This window comes from Eucyclogobius newberryi, unplaced genomic scaffold (assembly GCF_026437365.1).
Source record: "Eucyclogobius newberryi isolate DKJ021-1_F unplaced genomic scaffold, fEucNew1.0.hap1 SCAF_3, whole genome shotgun sequence".
NCBI lineage: Eukaryota > Metazoa > Chordata > Actinopteri > Gobiiformes > Gobiidae > Eucyclogobius > Eucyclogobius newberryi.
Window position 1 is genome coordinate 4,954,723 of NW_027315945.1, and position 22,357 is coordinate 4,977,079.

At 44.7% G+C, this 22,357-nt stretch overlaps 1 protein-coding gene across 1 annotated transcript in view; it reads left to right on the top strand.

The window, feature by feature from the left end:
- The window catches only part of rftn1b (raftlin, lipid raft linker 1b), a 171,708-nt gene that overhangs the window by 100,456 nt on the left and 48,895 nt on the right, over positions 1-22,357 (top strand). The window contains exon 3 of the mRNA XM_072460801.1: positions 15,558-15,666. Within this exon, the coding sequence (XP_072316902.1) occupies positions 15,558-15,666 (109 nt within the window). The remainder of the gene's footprint in view (positions 1-15,557; positions 15,667-22,357) is intronic.

Below are 22,357 nucleotides of genomic sequence, written 5' to 3' on the forward strand. Positions count from 1 at the left end.
ATGTTACAAACTAAATGGAGTCATAACTAGCCCACAGTGAGTTAACTGCGACAGGTTTGAACTGTGCACAACACGACGCTTTGAGGAACTGGTGCAATGATTATGAACATTATGGCGACTTTAAGGAGGGGCAAGCAGACTTGGGCTGTTGGATGACATCTGCACGCTAAAGTGGAAAACAAAATGCACATGTAAAGGTCAATCTCGAACCACCATTTAATGTTGCTGTGACGTCATTTGAGATTTTATTGGTCAATCACTGCTTGCCTGGATTGCCCTGACCGCACACCACTGGACACAGAACTGATCACACAGTGCACGTCTCTGTTGTCACACGCTGCTCGAAATGATAAATTGACTTTGTCATTGTTTTGACGAGTGTCAAACGTAAGTGTGAAATGGCCGGTTGTTTAAAACAGTAAACTGACCTGATGAGTCTGATGACACTGATAATGTCACTGCCCCGCCCTCTGCTCCACCAGAAGCTACGGTTTACTGTTAGTTCTCTCTGCCATTGAAACAAGTCTGAAGAAGATCCGACGTCCTCCAGCTGCTGTTGACATAAATTTAGAGAACTTAGAAGATTCTCCCAGAAATGATCCCGTTTATAGCTCCATCTGTCAAACTGTTTTCCTCATTCTGAGAAATAACAACACTGGACTGTTCAGTGTTGACTGTTGGATTACAACATTTGTTTCACTGAAAACAATGCTTTCTATTACTATTTCAGTGACTAGTGCCTAAATTGTATTAAGAAGGTATTTGACCTTAAGCACCTTTAATTCAAAATACAAGCGATTATCTCACTGGTCACCACTGTGACCGACCATAAAACTCATTCACTTTTTGAAAAATGTAACACATCATGTCAAAGTACAACAAATGACACATGAATTACATACAATTCAATCTCTGGGGGAAAATGGGAGTATTAATGGGTTAAAGGCTTCTGCGATATCTTAAACCCCTCCCACCTCTTAAACCCCTCCCACCTCTGCACTTGACTTCTCTCTGTAGTGTACACACACACACACACACATAAATAGATATATCACCTACAGTTCCCACAGAGAAGTGTGAATGAAAGTGTCTTCTGTCTGAGCCTGCCTCATCTCCCACCTTTTCAAACTGCATTAGCGTTACACAAATAGAACTGTGTGGAACTCCTGAGCTGGTTTGGGCAGATCTTTTGGTAACCCTCCTTCTAGGTAGTCCTGACCAAGATCCTGAACTTTACAAATACGACCGTCCTTTGCCCCATCTGCACCCCAGCAGCACCCACACAACCTGCTTGCACCATTTAGCCCTCCTTATACACCCTACCAAATGCATCATTCTGTCCCTTCATCACGTCGCATATGCTAAAGGGCTAAAGGCTAATGTTGTCAGCGCTCACATCTGCTTAAGACAGGGGTGTGCAAACTTTTTTCACCAAGGGCCTCATTTTGAAACTTAAACGGGGCAGAGGGCCACAAACTACTTGACAATGTTGAATTTGTTGAATGACAGTGAATCAATCGAAATTTTGCATTTGATGTAATTGCGATGAGCCTCAACACCTTTAATTATACCTAGAACATCAATATTAGGTTGGTATAACATCAATATACCTGAATCTTACCAATTTCACAGTAAAAAGTACTAGTTTTTGTTTTTTGGGCCGACACAGCAACACAAGGGCCAACACAAATTGGTCTGAGGGCCGTATTTGGCCCCCGGGCCCTAGTTTGGACATGCCTGGCTTAAGATGTGTAGCAGTAGCAGAAGGTGCAAGAGCCGCATCATTTTAAGAGACGGACTATTGATCCTTATGGAGAATACTGTCTGGGGCACACGTTTATTTGTAAAGCAACATCTGTACACGACATTAGAGTGCTCCACAGAAGAGAATAAGTAGCATTAAAATCACAATACAAACAAATAAAATCATAACTAAGTAAAGATGCTCTTAAAAAGGTCGGACAAACAATCAAACAGAACTGTTTGTCCTGACTCTGGCACCAGCAGGAGGCCGGTCCATGTTTAGTCCTGACTCTGGCACCAGCAGGAGGCCGGTCCATGTTTAGTCCTGACTCTGGCACCAGCAGGAGGCCTGTCCATGTTTAGTCCTGACTCTGGCACCAGCAGGAGGCCGGTCCATGTTTAGTCCTGACTCTGGACACCAGCAGGAGGCCGTCCATGTTTAGTCCTGACTCTGGCACCAGCAGGAGGCCGGTCCATGTTTAGTCCTGACTCTGGCACCAGCAGGAGGCCCGTCCATGTTTAGTCCTGACTCTGGCACCAGCAGGAGGCCGGTCCATGTTTAGTCCTGACTCTGGCACCAGCAGGAGGCCTGTCCATGTTTAGTCCTGACTCTGGCACCAGCAGGAGGCCGGTCCATGTTTAGTCCTGACTCTGGACACCAGCAGGAGGCCGTCCATGTTTAGTCCTGACTCTGGCACCAGCAAGAGGCCGGTCCATGTTTAGTCCTGACTCTGGCACCAGCAGGAGGCCGGTCCATGTTTAGTCCTGACTCTGGCACCAGCAGGAGGCCGGTCCATGTTTAGTCCTGACTCTGGACACCAGCAGGAGGCCGCTCCATGTTTAGTCCTGACTCTGGCACCAGCAGGAGGCCCGTCCATGTTTAGTCCTGACTCTGGCACCAGCAGGAGGCCGGTCCATGTTTAGTCCTGACTCTGGCACCAGCAGGAGGCCTGTCCATGTTTAGTCCTGACTCTGGCACCAGCAGGAGGCCGGTCCATGTTTAGTCCTGACTCTGGACACCAGCAGGAGGCCGTCCATGTTTAGTCCTGACTCTGGCACCAGCAAGAGGCCGGTCCATGTTTAGTCCTGACTCTGGCACCAGCAGGAGGCCGGTCCATGTTTAGTCCTGACTCTGGCACCAGCAGGAGGCCGGTCCATGTTTAGTCCTGACTCTGGACACCAGCAGGAGGCCGCTCCATGTTTAGTCCTGACTCTGGCACCAGCAGGAGGCCGGTCCCTGAGGTCCTCAGAGTCCGAGATGGTTCATACGACACACACAAGTCTGAGATGTACTTTGGTGCTAGGCCATGGAGAGACTTGTACACAAGCAGAGCTGCTTTAAAGTCTCTTCTCTGAGCCACAGGGGGCAGTGCAGAGACCTGAGAACAGGACTAATGTGATGGTACTTCCTGGTTCTAGTCAGGACCCGAGCAGCAGTCTAATCTACTGGAGACAAACGCATGTATAAGTCTCTCCAAACCTGGTTTAGACACTATACTTTTGATTTTGGCAATGTTTTTGAAAATTTAGATGGTAAAAAGCTGCTGATGTTATTGATTTGACGTGGCTATTAAAGTTCAAGTCTGAGTCCATTATTACCAGAAAGACTGGAGGTGACTGCTGACACTTTGTCTTTGTTTCTGTGGATTAAATAGAATAATACAACATATTTTTGGATTATTTGACCTGTAGTGTCTCCCCTTCACTATTAGTATTGCTGTATTCACCTTATTCCAGAAGCCTGAATGAGCACCCCATAGGACACAATCCTTCTTCCGGTTGTATTAGTGAACACAGGGCTGCCAACTTCCAGAGAAAATAAGTACTATACAGACTAAAAAGCCGTTTTTGGACCGCTCAGGGAATTGGTGCATTGTTGACTTGTTGGTCACATGAACATTGGACATTTTACACAAATCAGTCTACTTTATAGCATATTTTAGCGGCAAGACTTTTCCCTCGTTCTCTATTTAAACCAACAGAGTTCCTGCTGGACCGGAAGTGTGATTACACCAGAAGTGACCATCACGTGGGAAAAGAGGGAAAGGTGGGCGGGGTGGAATCAGGTCAATAGGGGGAGGGGGGATCTGGAGCTGTCCACTGGGGGTAGTGCTGAACACTGTGGCGAGGAGGAACTGGAGCTGAGAGAACTGACCCGCAGGAACCTGCAGCTGCAGACTAATGATCCATAGTCAGATGTTCATTGTGGTAGTTCAGTGGTATAGAACAGTAATGAGATAATACACAATATGTGTATGATTTACTCTCTCCACTACTGCCTGCAACACGTTTTCAACTGAATGATCTAGAACACTAGTATTTTGCACTTTCTGATAATATACAAAACTGGAGATTCTTTTTGTCCTTATTTTGTGCAAATATGTCACATATTCCCAGAGGAAAAAGTCATCAATATAACATGGAATTTAAAATACAATAATAAATCGTCAAATTGATGCTTATAGCTTTTGCAATTGCTTGAGTGGAACATTAAACAGAAGTTCAGACACTGTCCTGACAAGGGTTTGTCTCTGAACCGGCAGCACAATCCAGTCACACTCATGTGTCCTGCTGCAGGGGCGGACCTGAGCTTGAGAAAGCAGGGCTTGAGCCCCCAATGCAGAGCTGGTCGAAGCTTTTGAATTTAAAATAATTTTAAAACAAGCCTAAATTGTTTTTAGTCTATTATTATTGTAATACATTTACAATATGGTAATGTTTTTTTTTTATATATATATATATATACAACAATCTTGAGATGATAAAAACATAAAATGTATTTAAATAGTTTTCAATGTTGATAATAATATTACAACCAAAATATACAGCAAAAAATTACATATGATTTATTAAGAGTATTAAGTTAGTTTCACAAACCCAATTTTATAAAAACAAATATGTATTTTTGGAATTTAGGGTTCTGTTTTGTGAATTATAAAAGTCAAATAATATAATGATCCCACCCCCTGGTGTTGGCAGTTGGTCAGGGCGTGGTGAGGCTTTACACAGGATGACCATCTGACCAGTTAGCTAACCCGGACCTCGAGGCAAAACTTTTTTCATTTTTAAATTTATTTTATTTATTTGTTTTCAATTTTGTGGTCAACATGTAGCATTCACATGGAAACAACAATATGGTCCAATCTGCACCAAATGTTTTATTATTTATATGGAGCACTGTAACTTTAAAGCCCATTTCTCCAAATGCATTTTCCTCCCACAAAGACACAAAGATCAGCCCTTAAAGCAGCTCCTGCACACACACAACTCCACCATCTTGGACTCAACAAGATTTTAATGGATCAAACAATTACGTTTGGTTCATATCTAATTCTAAGCCTGATTTATGAAAGTTTTAAAGGACAATTATTTGTATTGTAAATAGCCTTTAAACATGCTCTTGAATACTTTTTTGTTCCAAAAAAAACAACCAAAATGACATTTTGATCTCTGCTGTGACCACCACACAGTTGTACTGATTGTGATTAGATGTGAGAAATGCACCAAATGAGTCTGTATATGATTTATGGACCACAGAGAAGCTTCTCAGAGCCGCGTCACAGGTCGAGAAAATGTCACAGGTCGAGAAAATGTCATTTATGGAGGAGATTCAGATTCAGAGTGTTACTTTTTGAGGGAGAAGGATTTCTAACCAGGATTCATCAACTGTGAAAGAAGCTAAAGGCTCCTCCAGGTATGTTTTTGATGAGGAAACAAATATAGAACATGGTTCAAAGATTCATCGATTCATTTTCTACCACTTGTTCCCTTTCGGGGTCGCGGGTGACTGGAGCCTGTCCCAGTGACTTTGGGCCTTAGGTGGTGCCCCACCTAAGGTGGACCGGGGCCAGGTCGTCGCAGGGACAACACAGAGACAGAGACAGAGACACACAGACTATTCACTCACACATTCATTCACTGGGAAGCCGGAGAACTCGGAGAGAACCCGCGGTGACACAGAGTGTGTGTGTGTGTGTGTGTGTGTGTGTGTGTGTGTGTGTGTGTGTGTGTGTGTGTGTGTGTGTGTGTGTGTGTGTGTGTGTGTGTGTGTGCGTGCGTGCGTGCGTGTGTGTAGCTGCTGGTCATGCAACACTGGATCGAGCTTCAGCTTCAGCTTCTTTTAGACCCAGATGGAACATCACTGATCCAGGAGACGTCTCGGTTACAGAAGTTCAGTGGCACAAACACATGAAAAAGTCTAAATAAAATATTAGAAGTGCAGAGAACATTATTTGAACCCGAACACGGCTGTGGTGAAAGGAGAGAATGAGAAAATATTTGTGGAGTTTCTCTCCTGTGGCTAGACTCTGGTTATAGTTGAGATCAAAGCAGTTGCATTTTGTAACGTCCGATGCATAGTCCAATCAGAGTACTGTATTTGGAATACTTGCAATGCTTTCACATTGAGTATCTTTATTTTATTGTCTAAAACATACATCATAGGAATAAAACAGCTTTGGGTCTTTTGCACTTCCTGTCATGTATTTTTTTAAACAGAGAAAGAATAGAAAAAGTTTTAAATATATTTCTCAAATGCAGTACAGTTTGAAGCCTAAATTACAGGCCCAAATCCCCTTGATTTGAGTAAAGTAACTGTATTCTGAACACTACACTTACACAACCCTAATAAAACTTTTGCAGACATTTACATTAAACGTCCTCGTCCTCAGCCCGTACAGACAAGCTCGCAAAGCATCAAGAGCACGCAATTTGTATCTAATCCTAAAATATAAAACGTGGACAATAGGAAATGAGTCTGCAAGTAACGTTTATTAGCATAGCCACAACATTAGCGTGGTGGTTTATTGTATACGCTAGCTCCTGACCATGGATCTATTATAATATCTGTATAGGGTATGGTTAGCTGCAGCACGATGCAGACACCCCCAGTGGCCACTCCATTGATACTGCAGCCAAAGAAAGCTTTTTTTTGGCTGACAGGGACCTACAGCTGACAGGTGCCTACAGCTGACAGGTGCCTACAGCTGACAGGTGCCTACAGCCGACAGGTGCCTACAGCTGACAGGTGCCTACAGCTGACAGGGACCTCCAGCTGCAGGAATGTCGGATATAGCTACAATCTTTCCCTATTTTTGGGTCATTCACCTTTTCTAATTTTAAGATTCTTCAGTTGTCTTGAAAACACATTATAAGCTGTTAGCTTCGGCGACGCTCTAGCGCGCCGCTCTGGCCCAGCTCGTGCACTGATTGGTCAGAGCGGTGAGCGTCCAGACCAATCATCATGTGTAGGTGATGTGAACGAGCCGAGATGCCATGAACGAGCTGCAGGCGTGAAACTAGGATCTATAGGTTTAATAACAGAACAAATCATGGAACTTATGACCATCATGGATCTGAGGGCCGTGGGTCTGAGGCCCGTGGATCTGAGGGCCGTGGATCTGAGGGCCGTGGGTCTGAGGGCCGTGGGTCTGAAGGCCGTGGATATGAGGCCCGTGGATCTGAGGGCCGTGGATCTGAGGGCCGTGGGTCTGAGGGCCGTGGATCTGAGGGCCGTGGATCTGAGGGCCGTGGGTCTGAGGGCCGTGGATCTGAGGCCCGTGGATCTGAGGGCCGTGGATCTGAGGGCCGTGGGTCTGAGGGCCGTGGGTCTGAGGGCCGTGGATCTGAGGCCCGTGGATCTGAGGGCCGTGGATCTGAGGGCCGTGGGTCTGAGGGCCGTGGATCTGAGGCCCGTGGATCTGAGGGCCGTGGGTCTGAGGCCCGTGGGTCTGAGGCCCGTGGATCTGAGGGCCGTGGATCTGAGGGCCGTGGGTCTGAGGGCCGTGGATCTGAGGGCCGTGGATCTGAGGCCCATGGGTCTGAGGGCCGTGGGTCTGAGGGCCGTGAGTCTGAGGGCCGTGGATCTGAGGGCCGTGGATCTGAGGCCCGTGGATCTGAGGGCCGTGGATCTGAGGGCCGTGGGTCTGAGGGCCGTGGATCTGAGGCCCGTGGGTCTGAGGGCCGTGGGTCTGAGGGCCGTGAGTCTGAGGGCCGTGGATCTGAGGGCCGTGAGTCTGAGGGCCGTGGATCTGAGGCCCGTGGGTCTGAGGGCCGTGGATCTGAGGGCCGTGGGTCTGAGGGCCGTGGATCTGAGGGCCGTGGATCTGAGGCCCGTGGGTCTGAGGGCCGTGGGTCTGAGGGCCGTGAGTCTGAGGGCCGTGGATCTGAGGGCCGTGGATCTGAGGCCCGTGGATCTGAGGGCCGTGGATCTGAGGGCCGTGGGTCTTAGGGCCGTGGATCTGAGGCCCGTGGGTCTGAGGGCCGTGGGTCTGAGGGCCGTGAGTCTGAGGGCCGTGGATCTGAGGGCCGTGAGTCTGAGGGCCGTGGATCTGAGGCCCGTGGATCTGAGGCCCGTGGGTCTGAGGGCCGTGGATCTGAGGCCCGTGGATCTGAGGGCCGTGGATCTGAGGCCCGTGGGTCTGAGGGCCGTGGATCTGAGGCCCGTGGATCTGAGGCCCGTGGATCTGAGGGCCGTGAATCTACTACTCAGAAGTGATGTCTTGAAATGTTTATGCTTGAAAAACTAAATAACGTTTTAAATGCTACGGAAAGAAAACAAGGAAATAGAATATTTTGCAGGTATAAACCAATCAATATGACGTTTTGTGTCCATCAGTGTTTTCTGTATTACACATACAAGCGGCCTTAATACTGACTTAATCATGACTTTAGCATAAATACTGACTTAATCATGACTTTAACATGTTTTGTGATGGATAAACATCTGAATACATTTAACACGTTGCAGAATTATTGGCATTTGGCAAATAAAAAATCTGTAATTTAAGAAATCGATTTCTGGTCTTTATGGATGTTACAGAAGAATAATACATTCTTTTGACACATTTTGGTAAAACTGCTGTATGGGTTCTGTAGGGCTCTTTATGGGTGCTGTATGGTGCTGTATGGGTTCTATATGGGTGCTGCAGGGTGCTATAGGTTCTTTATGGGTGCTGTATGGGTGATGTAGGGTGCTGTATGGGTTCTATATGGGTGCTGTAGGGTTCTATATGGGTGCTGTAGGGTGCTGTAGGTTCTATATGGGTGCTGTATGGGTGCTGTAGGGTTCTATATGGGTGCTGTATGGGTGATGTAGGGTGCTGTATGGGTTCTATATGGGTGCTGTAGGGTTCTATATGGGTGCTGTAGGGTGCTGTATGGGTTCTATATGGGTGCTGCAGGGTGCTATAGGTTCTTTATGGGTGCTGTATGGGTGATGTAGGGTGCTGTATGGGTTCTATATGGGTGCTGTAGGGTTCTATATGGGTGCTGTAGGGTGCTGTAGGTTCTATATGGGTGCTGTATGGGTGCTGTAGGGTTCTATATGGGTGCTGTATGGGTGATGTAGGGTGCTGTATGGGTTCTATATGGGTGCTGTAGGGTTCTATATGGGTGCTGTAGGGTGCTGTATGGGTTCTGTAGGGTGCTGTATGGGTTCTATATGGGTGCTGTAGGGTTCTATATGGGTGCTGTAGGGTGCTGTATGGGTTCTGTAGGGTGCTGTATGGGTTCTATATGGGTGCTGTAGGGTGCTGTATGGGTTCTGTAGGGTGCTGTATGGGTTCTATATGGGTGCTGTAGGGTTCTATATGGGTGCTGTAGGGTGCTGTATGGGTTCTGTAGGGTGCTGTATGGGTTCTATATGGGTGCTGTAGGGTTCTATATGGGTGCTGTATGGGTTCTGTAGGGTGCTGTATGGGTTCTATATGGGTGCTGTAGGGTGCTGTATGGGTTCTGTAGGGTGCTGTATGGGTTCTATATGGGTGCTGTAGGGTTCTATATGGGTTCTGTAGGGTGCTGTATGGGTTCTGTAGGGTGCTGTATGGGTTCTATATGGGTGCTGTAGGGTTCTATATGGGTTCTGTAGGGTGCTGTATGGGTTCTGTAGGGTGCTGTATGGGTTCTATATGGGTGCTGTAGGGTTCTATATGGGTGCTGTAGGGTGCTGTATGGGTTCTGGGAGGCTGGCCCATAGGTGACGAGCTCAGAGCTGACAGCTGCTGTGGTGCTCTGCGTGACAACCTCCGTCTGACACGCTCTGCACAGCGTGTCTTTTACCTCCAGACCCCCCCATTCTCCCGCCTCTCTCCCCTGCCCACCCGCAATAAATATGAGTCTTTTTGAACAGACTCATGAGTCAAATTTACCGGGTTCACACCGGACTGAACTTCAGTCTGGACTAGGGCTGGGTATTTCCAAGACCCTCGCGGTACGTTACGTATCCCAATACATTTTTGAAAAAAGGGTCTAAAAAATGTACCAAATGCGTAATGTTTTTACTCTGGATAAGAAAATTCATGAAATGTCATGTTAATCCACAAAGCACTTATTTATGAATCCATTCACTCTAATAACTTCAGACATCCAACTGATCCAAATAGAAATATAAGGAGCACATTCTAGTAAAGTATTGTATGTTTCATGGTCTGAACCTGCTGCAGCAGCATCTTCTGCACAGATCAGTGTCTGATCAGGTCCACAGCTCCTTCTCACCTCGACCCAGAGGAGCAGATCAAAAGTACTATTCCACCTCGTTTAAAGCCTACGGGCCACAAATCAAAAACAATATTTTTTATTTTTTTGAGAAATTAAAAAAAATATCGATACTGTGACTCCGTGACGATGATCGCCGTATCGATATTTTGAACACAGCCCTAATCTGGACAGGCTCTCGCCGAAAACGGGAAAGTCGGGAAAAGCTCTAACGTCATGACCAATATTAGAATCTGATCGGTCAAAGCGTCACAGGAACAAGCCGAGAAATCAAACTGTTAAATCCAGAGAAAAGCTCAGACTTCTTCATCATCTTCATCACAAAGAGCTTCTATGTGCACGTTTAAAAAACAAATAGTCGTAAATCTGCTAAAATAGGCCAAAGTACATCCGTGCGTCGCCATGTTTGTTTATGTCCTTTTGACTTCCACCCAAAATACAATGCTGCGCTGTGATTGGTCAGAGAGAGACTGACCAGACGATTCTCAAGAGTTTGTGAAACAAGTTCATCTGGCGTGAGCCAGATCAGAGTCAAACGAAAATAGGCTACAACTATGACTTAAAAAGACACATCTTATGGAAGTGTCTAACCATGTTATTCAAGTTATAGCCATATATACAGTAAATGAAAAATAAAGTAAGACACTCGACCATACCACGCATAAAAAACAATATTCCAGTTACAGTCACTGATGATTTAAGAGTCTTATGGCCACATTGTTCTTGCTCCTGTAGCGCCTCCCCGAGGGGAGTACTGTAACTGCAGCGAGTTCTGAGGGTGTGGCCGGTTGTCATGATGTTCTGGACACACTCTGGGTCTAAGTGTCCCAAAGAAGGTGCTCTATACATTATGTGTGCAGTTTTCAAACCACACCATAATAGAGCAGCTAAAACATGCTCCATTGTACTTTTATAGTTGGGGAAGAGTGAAGCTATAACTTTATTCAACTTCATTTACATTTCTTTCCCAGATTTGTGACTTTGTCAACGGTAGATCTGGTGGTCTCCTGTGTTTTTTTATGTCCATTAAACATCACCAGTCTTGTTCTGAACATTTGTACCCTCAAGTCACATATATTTTTGCACATGTGTGTTTTAATGTGTTCAGAACAGAGGAGAAATGTCCATTAAGCCTCTGTACTTCTCATACACCAACACTTGTGCAGTGTTTACAGTAGCTGTGTCTCTGTTTCAAAGTGCTGCTCCTAATCCTGATGACATGTCCCTCTGAGTTGAAGGTGGGGGGTGGTGTCATGCTGGAGGTCCAGGTGCTTCACAAACGTCACACCTGCTCCTGTCTGCACAGCCTGGGTCTAAGTTAGAGACTTAACTAAAAGAATGAGCAATGTTCAGGAGCAGCACTGGCATCACACGGTTCATTTCACACATATTAACCTCACATACAAGCGAAAAACGATGGAGAGCAGGACGGCTTTGCTCCACACTGCGGAAACCAAACATGCCGCGGAGAACACATGCTTGTGCTTTATTTTGAGTTCACCTGGGGAGACTCGATATTTCCACGTGGGAGCAGACATATAATGAGCTTGGACACTCTTTTCTTGAATATGAAACCGAAGAAGAACAACAGGCTAACAATGCTCCAGCTAAGCTAGCAGGCCCCGCATCAGCGCCAGCCCCAGGCTCCTCCCCTTCCTCACAAGAGCTCCGGCTCAGCTCCGGAGGAATCCAGGAGCGAGATAAACCCAGCGATTATTGCGACTTTGCGGCAGAAAACAGACAAGATTGCAAAGGCAGTGGACGCAAATGCACAAAAATAAAACCAAGACTAGAAAGCTCCCTCCTTTCTGATCCTTTCCATTAGGGTCACAGCCTTTACAAGATAAATCATCTGCTTGATAGGAGTGGGAAAAATTATGTTTTTTTAAATGCATCGTCGACATGGAGGAGGACTAAGAAATTCAGGCAAACCGTCCGGCACCTCAGGAGGGGGAAGCAGTGCCTCACCAACACCGTTTATGGTGCAGGTGTAGACCTGCTCGACTGGGGATGTCGTCGGACGGTGGAAGGACTTTGAGGACCTCCTTAATCCCACTGTCACATCTTCTGAAGAGGAAGCAGAGACTGAGGACTCGGAGTCTGACTCGTCCATCACCCAAGCTGAAGTCACTGAGGTTGTTGGCAAACTCCTCGGTGGAATGAGATCCGCCCTGAGGACCTAAAGTCTCTGGATGTTGTAGGACTGACTGACACGTCTCTGCAACATCGCGTGGCGGTCGGGGACAGTGCCTCTGGACTGGCAGACCGGGAAGGTGATCCCTCTGTTCAAGAAGGGGGACCGGAGGGTGTGTTCCAACTACAGAGGGATCACACTCCTCAGCCTCCCATAAGGTCCATTCCAGGTCCTGGAGGAGAATCCGACCGATAGTCGAACCTTGGGTTCAGGAGGAGCAGAGTGGTTTTGGTCCTGACCGATAACATCTAACATCTGAAGTTTATTTTTAGAAATATATGTCTGACTAAGGTTTGTAACTGAAAATCATCCAGATATCTCTCGAACAGAAGACTTGATGGGCAATTTGCGGAGTAAAATGTAACAGTTATTTAATTTTCTTTTAATTGGTTTATTTTATCTAATTTTGATTCATTCAGTTTGCGTTTTTTTTTCCATTCTTTTAATATTATATTTACTCTCTATCCTTTTTTCATTTTGTTTTTATATGTTTCAGATTTTTCCTAGTAGTCTTTTTTTAATTGAAATTGATTCAGTTTTATTTTCCTTGTTTTGTATGTATTGTGTGTATCTTGTGTATTGTGTGTGTTGTGTGTGTTTTTTGTCTCTTGTGTATCTTGTGTATTGTGTGTATCTTGTGTATTGTGTGTGTATCTTGTGTATTGTGTGTATCTTGTGTATTGTGTGTATCTTGTGTATTGTGTGTGTATCTTGTGTATTTTGTGTATCTTGTGTATTGTGTGTATCTTGTGTATTGTGTGTATCTTGTGTATTGTGTGTGTATCTTGTGTATTGTGTGTATCTTGTGTATTGTGTGTATCTTGTGTATTGTGTGTGTGTTGTGTGTATCTTGTGTATTGTGTGTATCTTGTGTATTGTGTGTGTTGTTGTATTGTGTGTGTGTTGTGTGTGTTGTTGTATTGTGTGTTAGTGGTCAAGGAGCAGCACATCAGTCTTCCCCCGGTCACACTCACTTCCCTTAGAGGACACACAGGACCACAAGCTTTAAATAACAGCCCCAGCACTGATCCCTCTGTGTGTGTGTGTGTGTGTGTGTGTGTGTGTGTGTGTAACAGATGCACACACGGCAGAAGGTGTCATTGTTCAGATCCAGCTGTGTGATTGATAAAGCTCTGCACTTCTTCATATTGTGTGTCCTACATGTTCTTTTTGGAGCTGAAACACATGAAATATGGACCGTCTCTAATGAACAACCTTTCATCAAGGATCAAGCAAACTATTTCTATTAAAAAACTAACACACAACAGCAGACTCTCTCAATCTGTTGCCATAATTAAACGTGCAATCACTACACAAACTGTGGTTAGTGGTGTTCTGAGAGGCCACAACACACACACACACACACACACATGCACGCACACAAACGCACACACAAATACACACATGCACGCACACAAACACCCACACGCACGCACACAAACGCACGCACACACACACACACAAACGCACACACAAACACACACACCCACACGCACGCACACACAAACACACACACACACACAAACGCACACACCCACACACACACCCACATGCACGCACACAAACGCACGCACACACAAACGCACGCACGCGACACAAACGCACACACAAACGCACGCACACACAAACACACACAAACAAACGCACGCACACACACACGCACACACAAACACACACTCACGCACACACATGCACACACACACACACACCCACACAAACGCACACACACATACACAAACAAACACACACACACCCACACACACACAAAAAACGCGCGCACACACACCCACACAAATGCACACAAACACACACACACACACTCACACAAATGCACACACACACACACAAACACACGCACACACACACAAGCACACGCACGCACACACACATTGTCTGGTTGTGTGTGGTGCGTGACTGCTGGTGGTGGGAGGGGCAGATTGGCCTCCTCATTGTTGTCATTTGGCCCCAGGGCAGCTGTGGCTACAATAGATATGACCGTAATAAATGTAAAATGCATGTAATGGTGAAGGGACTTTGAGCATCTGGAGATGTTATATATTTTAATATTACTACAATATTTCCCCATTACTTTTAGGTTACAGTTCTATTTTATAATTAGTCACTAAAAGGATTTTTTTGTATTTCCTAATGCTTCCTTATGATTTAAGATTAAGATTAGTTTTACATTTTATAAACTATATATTTTTTTTTAATAAACTATAAACTTTTTCTTCCCATATTTCCAGTGCACAAGGATTAGGCCCAGCGCCTCCCTCTGGTGGTCTCATGCACTGCAGGCGGTGAGCCGAGACCACCAGGAGGACACACAAGTCACATGATGAGTAGAATCTATTTAATGTGTATGATCCGCTTTGTCACCACTCCATATTCCAGAACCTTTTTCTCATCAAATGTTCATGCAAACTATGAACCAATCAGAGAGCAGCATCACAGCGGTGTGATCACAGAGATCCACTGAGGCTGAGGCGAGTGTCATTTCTTTCAGTGTTTTACAAATAACAAATTCTGCAGCGCTCTTGTGTAAAGAGTCCACACACAAGCAGACCATTATTCTACTTTTATTATTATTATTATACATACCAGTGCTCCTCTTTTACGGATTCTTTTAGCGTTGGTCTTTATTTTTGTAAACCTTCTGTGAAAGACGGCCAAACAAAGACTCCAACAGTTTCGTTTTCAAGCTCTTATAAAAAAAGAAACATCTTCTTCTCACCGCAAATACTTGTTCATACACCAGGCCCACACTGGTCATACACATTCATACTTCAGTCATGGTCGTGAACAGCACAAATGTTGAAGCACAGGTGGGCGGGGCTTGTGCAGCACCACGGCTCTTGGCCCAGTATCAAAAAAAAGCTCCAGAACTTTATCCACATGAGTGCACATGCTCATGGAGACCTTCACACCTGAGACAAGCACACTGTTTATGGGCAGGACACATTACGACACACACAGGGCCCTAAACACAGTCTGTGCAGGACAACATGAATGAGCCTCCGGGGCCCCGGCACACTGAGTTCAGGTCCAATGTGTGTTCACATTCTCTGTTCACATTGTGTAAGCAGAAGACAGTGTGCTGACTCCTGTGTGTGTTGTGTGTGTGCAGGGTAGAGCTGGGCCCTTCTCTGGGCCCTCAGTACCGGCTGCAGTTGGAGGACTGTCTGTCTGCAGCCCAGGAGCCCACTGCAGAGCTCATCCAGGGCTATGTCAAAAAGGTGAGTGTGTTTTGATGCAGAAAGGCACAGGTCAGTGGACGCTCGCGCTCTCAGACTGACCAGGGCTTTGCTCCGACAGATCCAGTCACGAAACACCAGATGCTCTGTTTCTTGTTTGAGTTTTCAACCTTGAGAATATTGTATTATCCCACAATTATAATTCACAGATTTCAGGAAGTGGCCCTCAGCACTGCCAGTATTTTTGGCCTTTTTACAGTTGTATAATTTTTCAACAGCAAATAAGTTCTAGTCAAACTTAAAAGCTGTTTTCAGACATCTAGAGAAAGGGCAGTGTTGATTACACAAATCAACCTACTCAATATCATAAGCGGTATTACTTTTCTCTGCATCAATCGTCACAAAGGCGCTGGTACAGCTGGCAGCCCGGTGTAAACGCTCTACTCTTTTCTCACACTTTTTTCACACTTATTGTGCTTTATCTTCTATATTTAGTAAATATTTTTTTCTATTTTACTGTACGATAGGGACACGCGCTAGAATCGTTTTTAATTCAACTGTTTTTGACTTTTTTCGGCTGAATATTGAGTGTTTTTCGTCCTGTCGTCGTGATGTACGCTAGCTCTGAGCTAGCCCCCGCCCCCCCCGCGCCCTCCGGCCGCAGCTGACGTACGCCGTGCCGCGGTACACGTTTATATAAAAGAGGAACTTCACGAACAATCGGGACACGCACTGGAATCGCTTTAATTCAACTTGTTTTGACTTTGTTCGGCTGGGTTGAGTGTTTTCGTGTCGTCGCGATGTGCCTCGGCTCCGTGCCCCACCGGCCCCCCCGCGCCCACCGGCCGGCACCGGTGCGTGTTTACACAAAGGAGGAACTCATGAAACTGCAGAGTATCGTCGTCTTAGCCGGAGATCGTCACGTTATCCAGGCGGACATCCTAAGGAAAACGCAAAGTTTGACATGGTCTATAGGAGATCTTCTACTGAAAGTGTTTTTCAGACTTCCTATAAGTGATCTGTTCTTCTGTATCTACCTCTGTATCTACCTGCGTTGCACCAATGAAATTTCCCCATGTGGGACAATAAAGGAATATCTTATCTTATCTATTGCCTGAACTGTTCAGATTCTAGACTCGATTCTAGAGCAGAGGTGATGGGGGGTGTGGTCACGTCATGTGGGAGAGGTGCTCTGAGGTCTGCTCCTCTGTGTCTCCTGGACCAGGAAGTACAAGTCTAGTTACATGGCTAAAAATGTACTAAATTACAAGATTACAAGTAAAAAGTACAAATGAAAGAAAATACTAGTTTGTATAGTTTCAACATGGTCTTAGTGAATTTTAAACAAGAACGTGCATATTCTCTGAGCTCCGGCCAATCAGAGCAGGTGATGTTTGTGGGTTTAGAAAGAATCAGATACAGCTGTGTACGGCCACGATTGAGTCTTGAGTTACACTCAGTACTAGAGCTGAACCATGAATTGCATTTGCGATTAAATCGCGATGTAATCAAACGCGATTTGCTAATCGCAACGTACGTGATTAGAATGTGGTCATGTGGTAGAACGAGGGCGCCAGCCGCCAGCTAGCGTGGAGCTAGCGCTAGCGCTACCCGGAAGAAGGACCAAAACAAACCAACCCGCATGGGGTTTCGGCCAATCACAGAAGCAGTACACGTGCTTTCGTCTCAGTGACGTGTATGACAGTGTATGTATAAAAAATGTAAAATGTGGGAAAGAATATTTTACACTAAATGTATCCAATATTGTGTTGGTCTTATTTAAGTAATTCATTACGTTTTCTTACGGAAAAAAAGAGGATACAATACAAATTTTAAAAATCTCATATTAAATTGCAATATTGGGGAAAAATATTAGCAATTAGATTATTTCTCCAAATCATTCACCCCTCCTCAGTACCCACAAGATTTTACTAATTAAGTAACTAATGGCAATCGCACTGCTACAGTACTGTACAGTAAGTACAAATACAGGTTTAAAATCTAAAAAGTGTGCCACCACTGTATACCCTTGTTCAGGGGGGTCTGCTGGATTCTTTTAAAAAATAAAAAAAATAACAATAACAATTAACTTAACAATATAGTCGCAAAACTAAACCACAGATCTACACACAAAAAAGACAACAACAACATTTCTTTTTTTAAAAACTAAGTAACATTGATACATCATAGATTAAAAAATATATCAAATAAAATAAAATAAACCAAAAACAACACCAGTATTTCAATAAATTTTAATAGGCCATATATTTCTTTCCAAAATGATTTGATTTATTTATGAAAACATGCATTATTATTATTATTATTATTATTATTATTATTATTATTTCTTATTTAATTTTTTTGTTCATATATATTTTATATATATATATATATATATATATATATATATATATATATATATTTTATATACAATGTTATCCATTGTTATATATATATACATACATACATACATTTTCAATCGTATATTTTATTTTTATTTAGTTTATGGTATTGATGATTATTATAAAATGTCAATTTTAATTATTGTCATAATTATTAATAATAGTATATTTATATACTGCTACCCTTTGACTTATTGCATAGGAGATGCTGCGTTCCAAATAGAACATTTTCCACCATGTACAATGTTCATTTTGTTCCAACCGTTTCAGAATTTCCCATTTCTTTTTATGTTTTTTTTAATTGCTTTGTTTCAACCATAAACGCTTCCAAAGTTAAATATCTACTGAAATATTTTTTAAGCCATTAATATTAAGTGAAAATCTATTTGTAGCCTTATAAATAAACTGTTTAACTTTAAGTCTTTACATTTTTAAACTCTCCCAGCAGAGTAGATGCAAAATCTAAATTGAGGACAAAACCAATCTCAAAACACATTTTCTCAACTTGCATCCAAAATAAAGGCACAATATGGCAGTGCCAGAACACGTGCCGTGAGCTCCATTTCCAAACAACACAAACGGCATCATCGCCCTCTGACATATTCCATCATTCATTTTGAAGAATCTACTTTGAACCTCGACATTGGTCTCATAAATGAGTTTAAAAATCCTCCCACTTTCTGAAAGTATTGTACAGGATGATCTTTATTGATTTATATGTTAAAGGCAGTATGGACGATTTTTCGGCGATTTGAGAACGCAGGCGGAAGTGCACATGCCACTCCCCCGGGCACATGCCACTCCCCCGTGCTCATGTCACTCCCCCGTGTGGACTGATACAACTCACACGTGCGTTTGTTTATTAGCGCAACGGAGCGCATCACATCGCTCGTCTCCCGTAGATTTCTGTCCACTTCTGCGTCAGCTCGAACTGTCTTTCTCCGTCTTCATTTTGCCCCGTACACTGAGGGAACTATATTATGATAGATCCATGCGCTTGGACACGCAGAAACGTGGGGACGAGCGTGACGCGGCTGCAGGTGAGCGATAGGTGCGTTTTATGATTGATACGTGGCAGGACAAATGATTTATCCACGCCACGAGGAAATATGATACAAAATTTGCTGAAAAAAATCGTCCATACCACCTATAAGTAAAAGTGGTATATATATTTGTTTATTTTAATTCATTTTAACCAACAAACATAAAGACCCTACATTGAGCTGTTTAAAGGTCCCATTTCATGCAAAATTTACTTTTCAGAGCTTTTGACCTTCTTACAGTGCTATTGGTGTCTCATTATGTGCCCAAAGTGTTTTTTGATTGATTCCTGCAGTTTTTAGCTAGAGAACAGTCTCTCTCCTTTTCCTGGGATGAACAAACGGACGGGGCCGACCTACAAGGATGACGCATCCTTGTAGGTCGGCACACTTCCCTGTTTCAGCCCATCCTCCAGGAAGCACTCTGAACCTGTAACACGCCACACCATAAAAAATCAATGATTTTCCTTTCCATAACTGAAAAATCTTGTCAATCCTTCTAAATGTATCAATATCATTTACTAAACATAGATCTTCAAGGTTCTCTGGGACAACAACACCAAGTACATTTACTGGTCCCTCCGTCCACTCAATTGGTATATTACAGTTCATAGTACATTTTGTTCCTTTTAAACTATCAATCCTAAGCATTTTACATTTACTATAATGAAGCTTTAGTCCAGAGTGCAGTGAAATTTTTTTCCAAAGTTTTTATTTTTTATCAAAAGGTTGAATGGACGATTTTTTGGGCCCTTATTTCCTGGTGGTGTGGACGGCCGATTAGTCCTGCCACGTATGAATCATAAAACGCACCTACCGTTCACCTGCAGCCGCGTGCGGCTCGTCCCCACGTTTCCGCTTGTCTAAGCGCATTGATCTATCATAATATAGTTCCCTCAGTGTACGGGACAAAATGAAGACGGAGAAAGACAGTTCGAGCTGACTCAGAAGAAGACGGAAATCTACGGGAGACGAGAGATACGATGCGATCCGTCGCGCTAATAAACAAACGCACGTGTGTGTTGTATCAGTCCGCACGGGGGAGTGGCATGTGCACGGGGGAGTGGCATGTGCACGGGGGAGTGGCATGTGTACGGGGGAGTGGCATGTGCACGGGGGAGTGGCATGTGCACGGGGGAGTGGCATGTGCACGGGGGAGTGGCATGTGCACGGGGGAGTGGCATGTGCACGGGGGAGTGGCATGTGCACGGGGGAGTGGCATGTGTACGGGGGAGTGGCATGTGTACGGGGGAGTGGTATGTGTACGGGGGAGTGGCATGTGCACGGGGGAGTGGCATGTGTACGGGGGAGTGGTATGTGTACGGGGGAGTGGTATGTGTACGGGGGAGTGGTATGTGTACGGGGGAGTGGCATGTGCACGGGGGAGTGGCATGTGTACGGGGGAGTGGTATGTGTACGGGGGAGTGGCATGTGCACTTCCGCCTGAGTTCTCAAATCGCCGAAAAATCATCCATACCGCCTTTGAACAATGAGGTTTTGGGCAAATGAGATCAATCGTATCATCTGCAAACATTGATATTTTTGTTTCAATATCATTTTTGATAAGTCCTTCAATATTCTTATTCAGTCTTACTTTAATAGCTATTCACTAGCAAGGACCGCGCCACAACAATGGAATACGAAAGAATGTTCATTGATAATAGCGATGAAGGATCGATGGAGCGATGATGGATGGATGATGGAGCGATGATGGATGGATGATGGAGCGATAATGGATCGATGATGGATCGACGATTGTTCGATGATGGAGCGATGATGGATTGATGATGGATCGATGATAGTTGGTTGGGTAGAGACTCAAGATGGGGGCTCTGTCTCGGGTAATCAGCCCAGCCGATTCAGAACCCCTAAAGATGATTTAAATTGAAGGAAGATGATCTGGATCTCGACGTAGGCCTGGCTGAAATAATGTTACTGAGTGGCACGAGGGAAGATGAGCTGGATAGTCAAGGATTCTCTGAAGAGTAGCTGGATGGAATCTAAAGCAGTGTGTCCATTACTGAGACGAGGATTAACACTGGTGCATTTGAATAGAGTTTTATTGTTTGTGGGTCGTCGACGGAAGTTCCTGGGTGTGGATAAGGTGCAAGAGTGATTTGAACGAGCAGTCGTTAAAACTGGATTTCGTGGTGGAGTCGCCTTGCTCCGGAGTGGAGAGAAAGGTTGGGGAGAGCGAAATACTAGCATGGATGTAGGAGTTGAAGAGCTGCAGATAGTAATGAAGTCAGTATGAGCGATGAATGAGGGAACTTAATGAGCTGAATGAGATTGAGAATGAGTGGAATGAAAGATATGAGGGTAGTCCGATTTATATGGTTCCTGAAGATCGAAGAGGAGGAATTGAGGCGATTGTCGAAGTTTGATGCAGAGCATTGGATTTGGGGCGGTGAATCGAGAGTAGGAGTTTGTCGATTACGGTGACCGGCGGCAAATACGGTGACCGGTGGCGCGCTGAAGCGGCGCACGGAGCTCACGGTGTATGTGGCGCACGGAGCTTGCGGCGCACAGGGGCACACGGGAACTGTGATGCGATTGCGGTTGGTGTGTGCGTGTGGACGTCCCGGAGGTAGGGGTCCACGGGAGAGGCGCGTGCGGAGGAGATGGTGTTTGGAGGCATGGATCACTACCGTGAGTGTGCGCGGCAGAGAACGGACCTGCGTTGGCCGTTCTTCTGGAGAACGTGCTACTGGAGACACGACTGAGTTCAGACTGGGAACAGGTCAGAATCTGATGAGAAACGGCTGATGATTTGTTCAAGCGAACGCTCTGGCTCTCACTGTCGAGAGAGCAGAGACAACAAGAGATGCTGGGATTGGCCTGAATATATATATAGGCCTTCTGGGTAATTAGAGGCGTGGTTAAAGAGTGGAGGTGTGGTTGCTGGAGAAGTAAGAGGTTGAGGTGTGGTCCTGCTCCCGAACCCCAGTTAGCGATTAACATCATCACACATATTTGCAATAATGAATAAGTACGGGGACAAGGCCTTGTTTTAGGCTTCTTAATATATAAAAAAATATATAGAATCATATAATAAATGTATTCATAGTTGATGATTCTACAGTTTGTTCTATTATACAGTGTTTCAACCCACTTTATCAGGGAATCACCAACATTATAAAAGGAAAGGCTTTTATAAATAAAATCCAAACTTATCACATCAAATGCCGTTTGTAGGTCTGCGACAAAAATGAGTCCCTTTTTATTCTCTAGATTGTAATTCTCAATGATTTCCAGGAGCTGCCTGATATTGTGACCATATTTCTGCCTGAC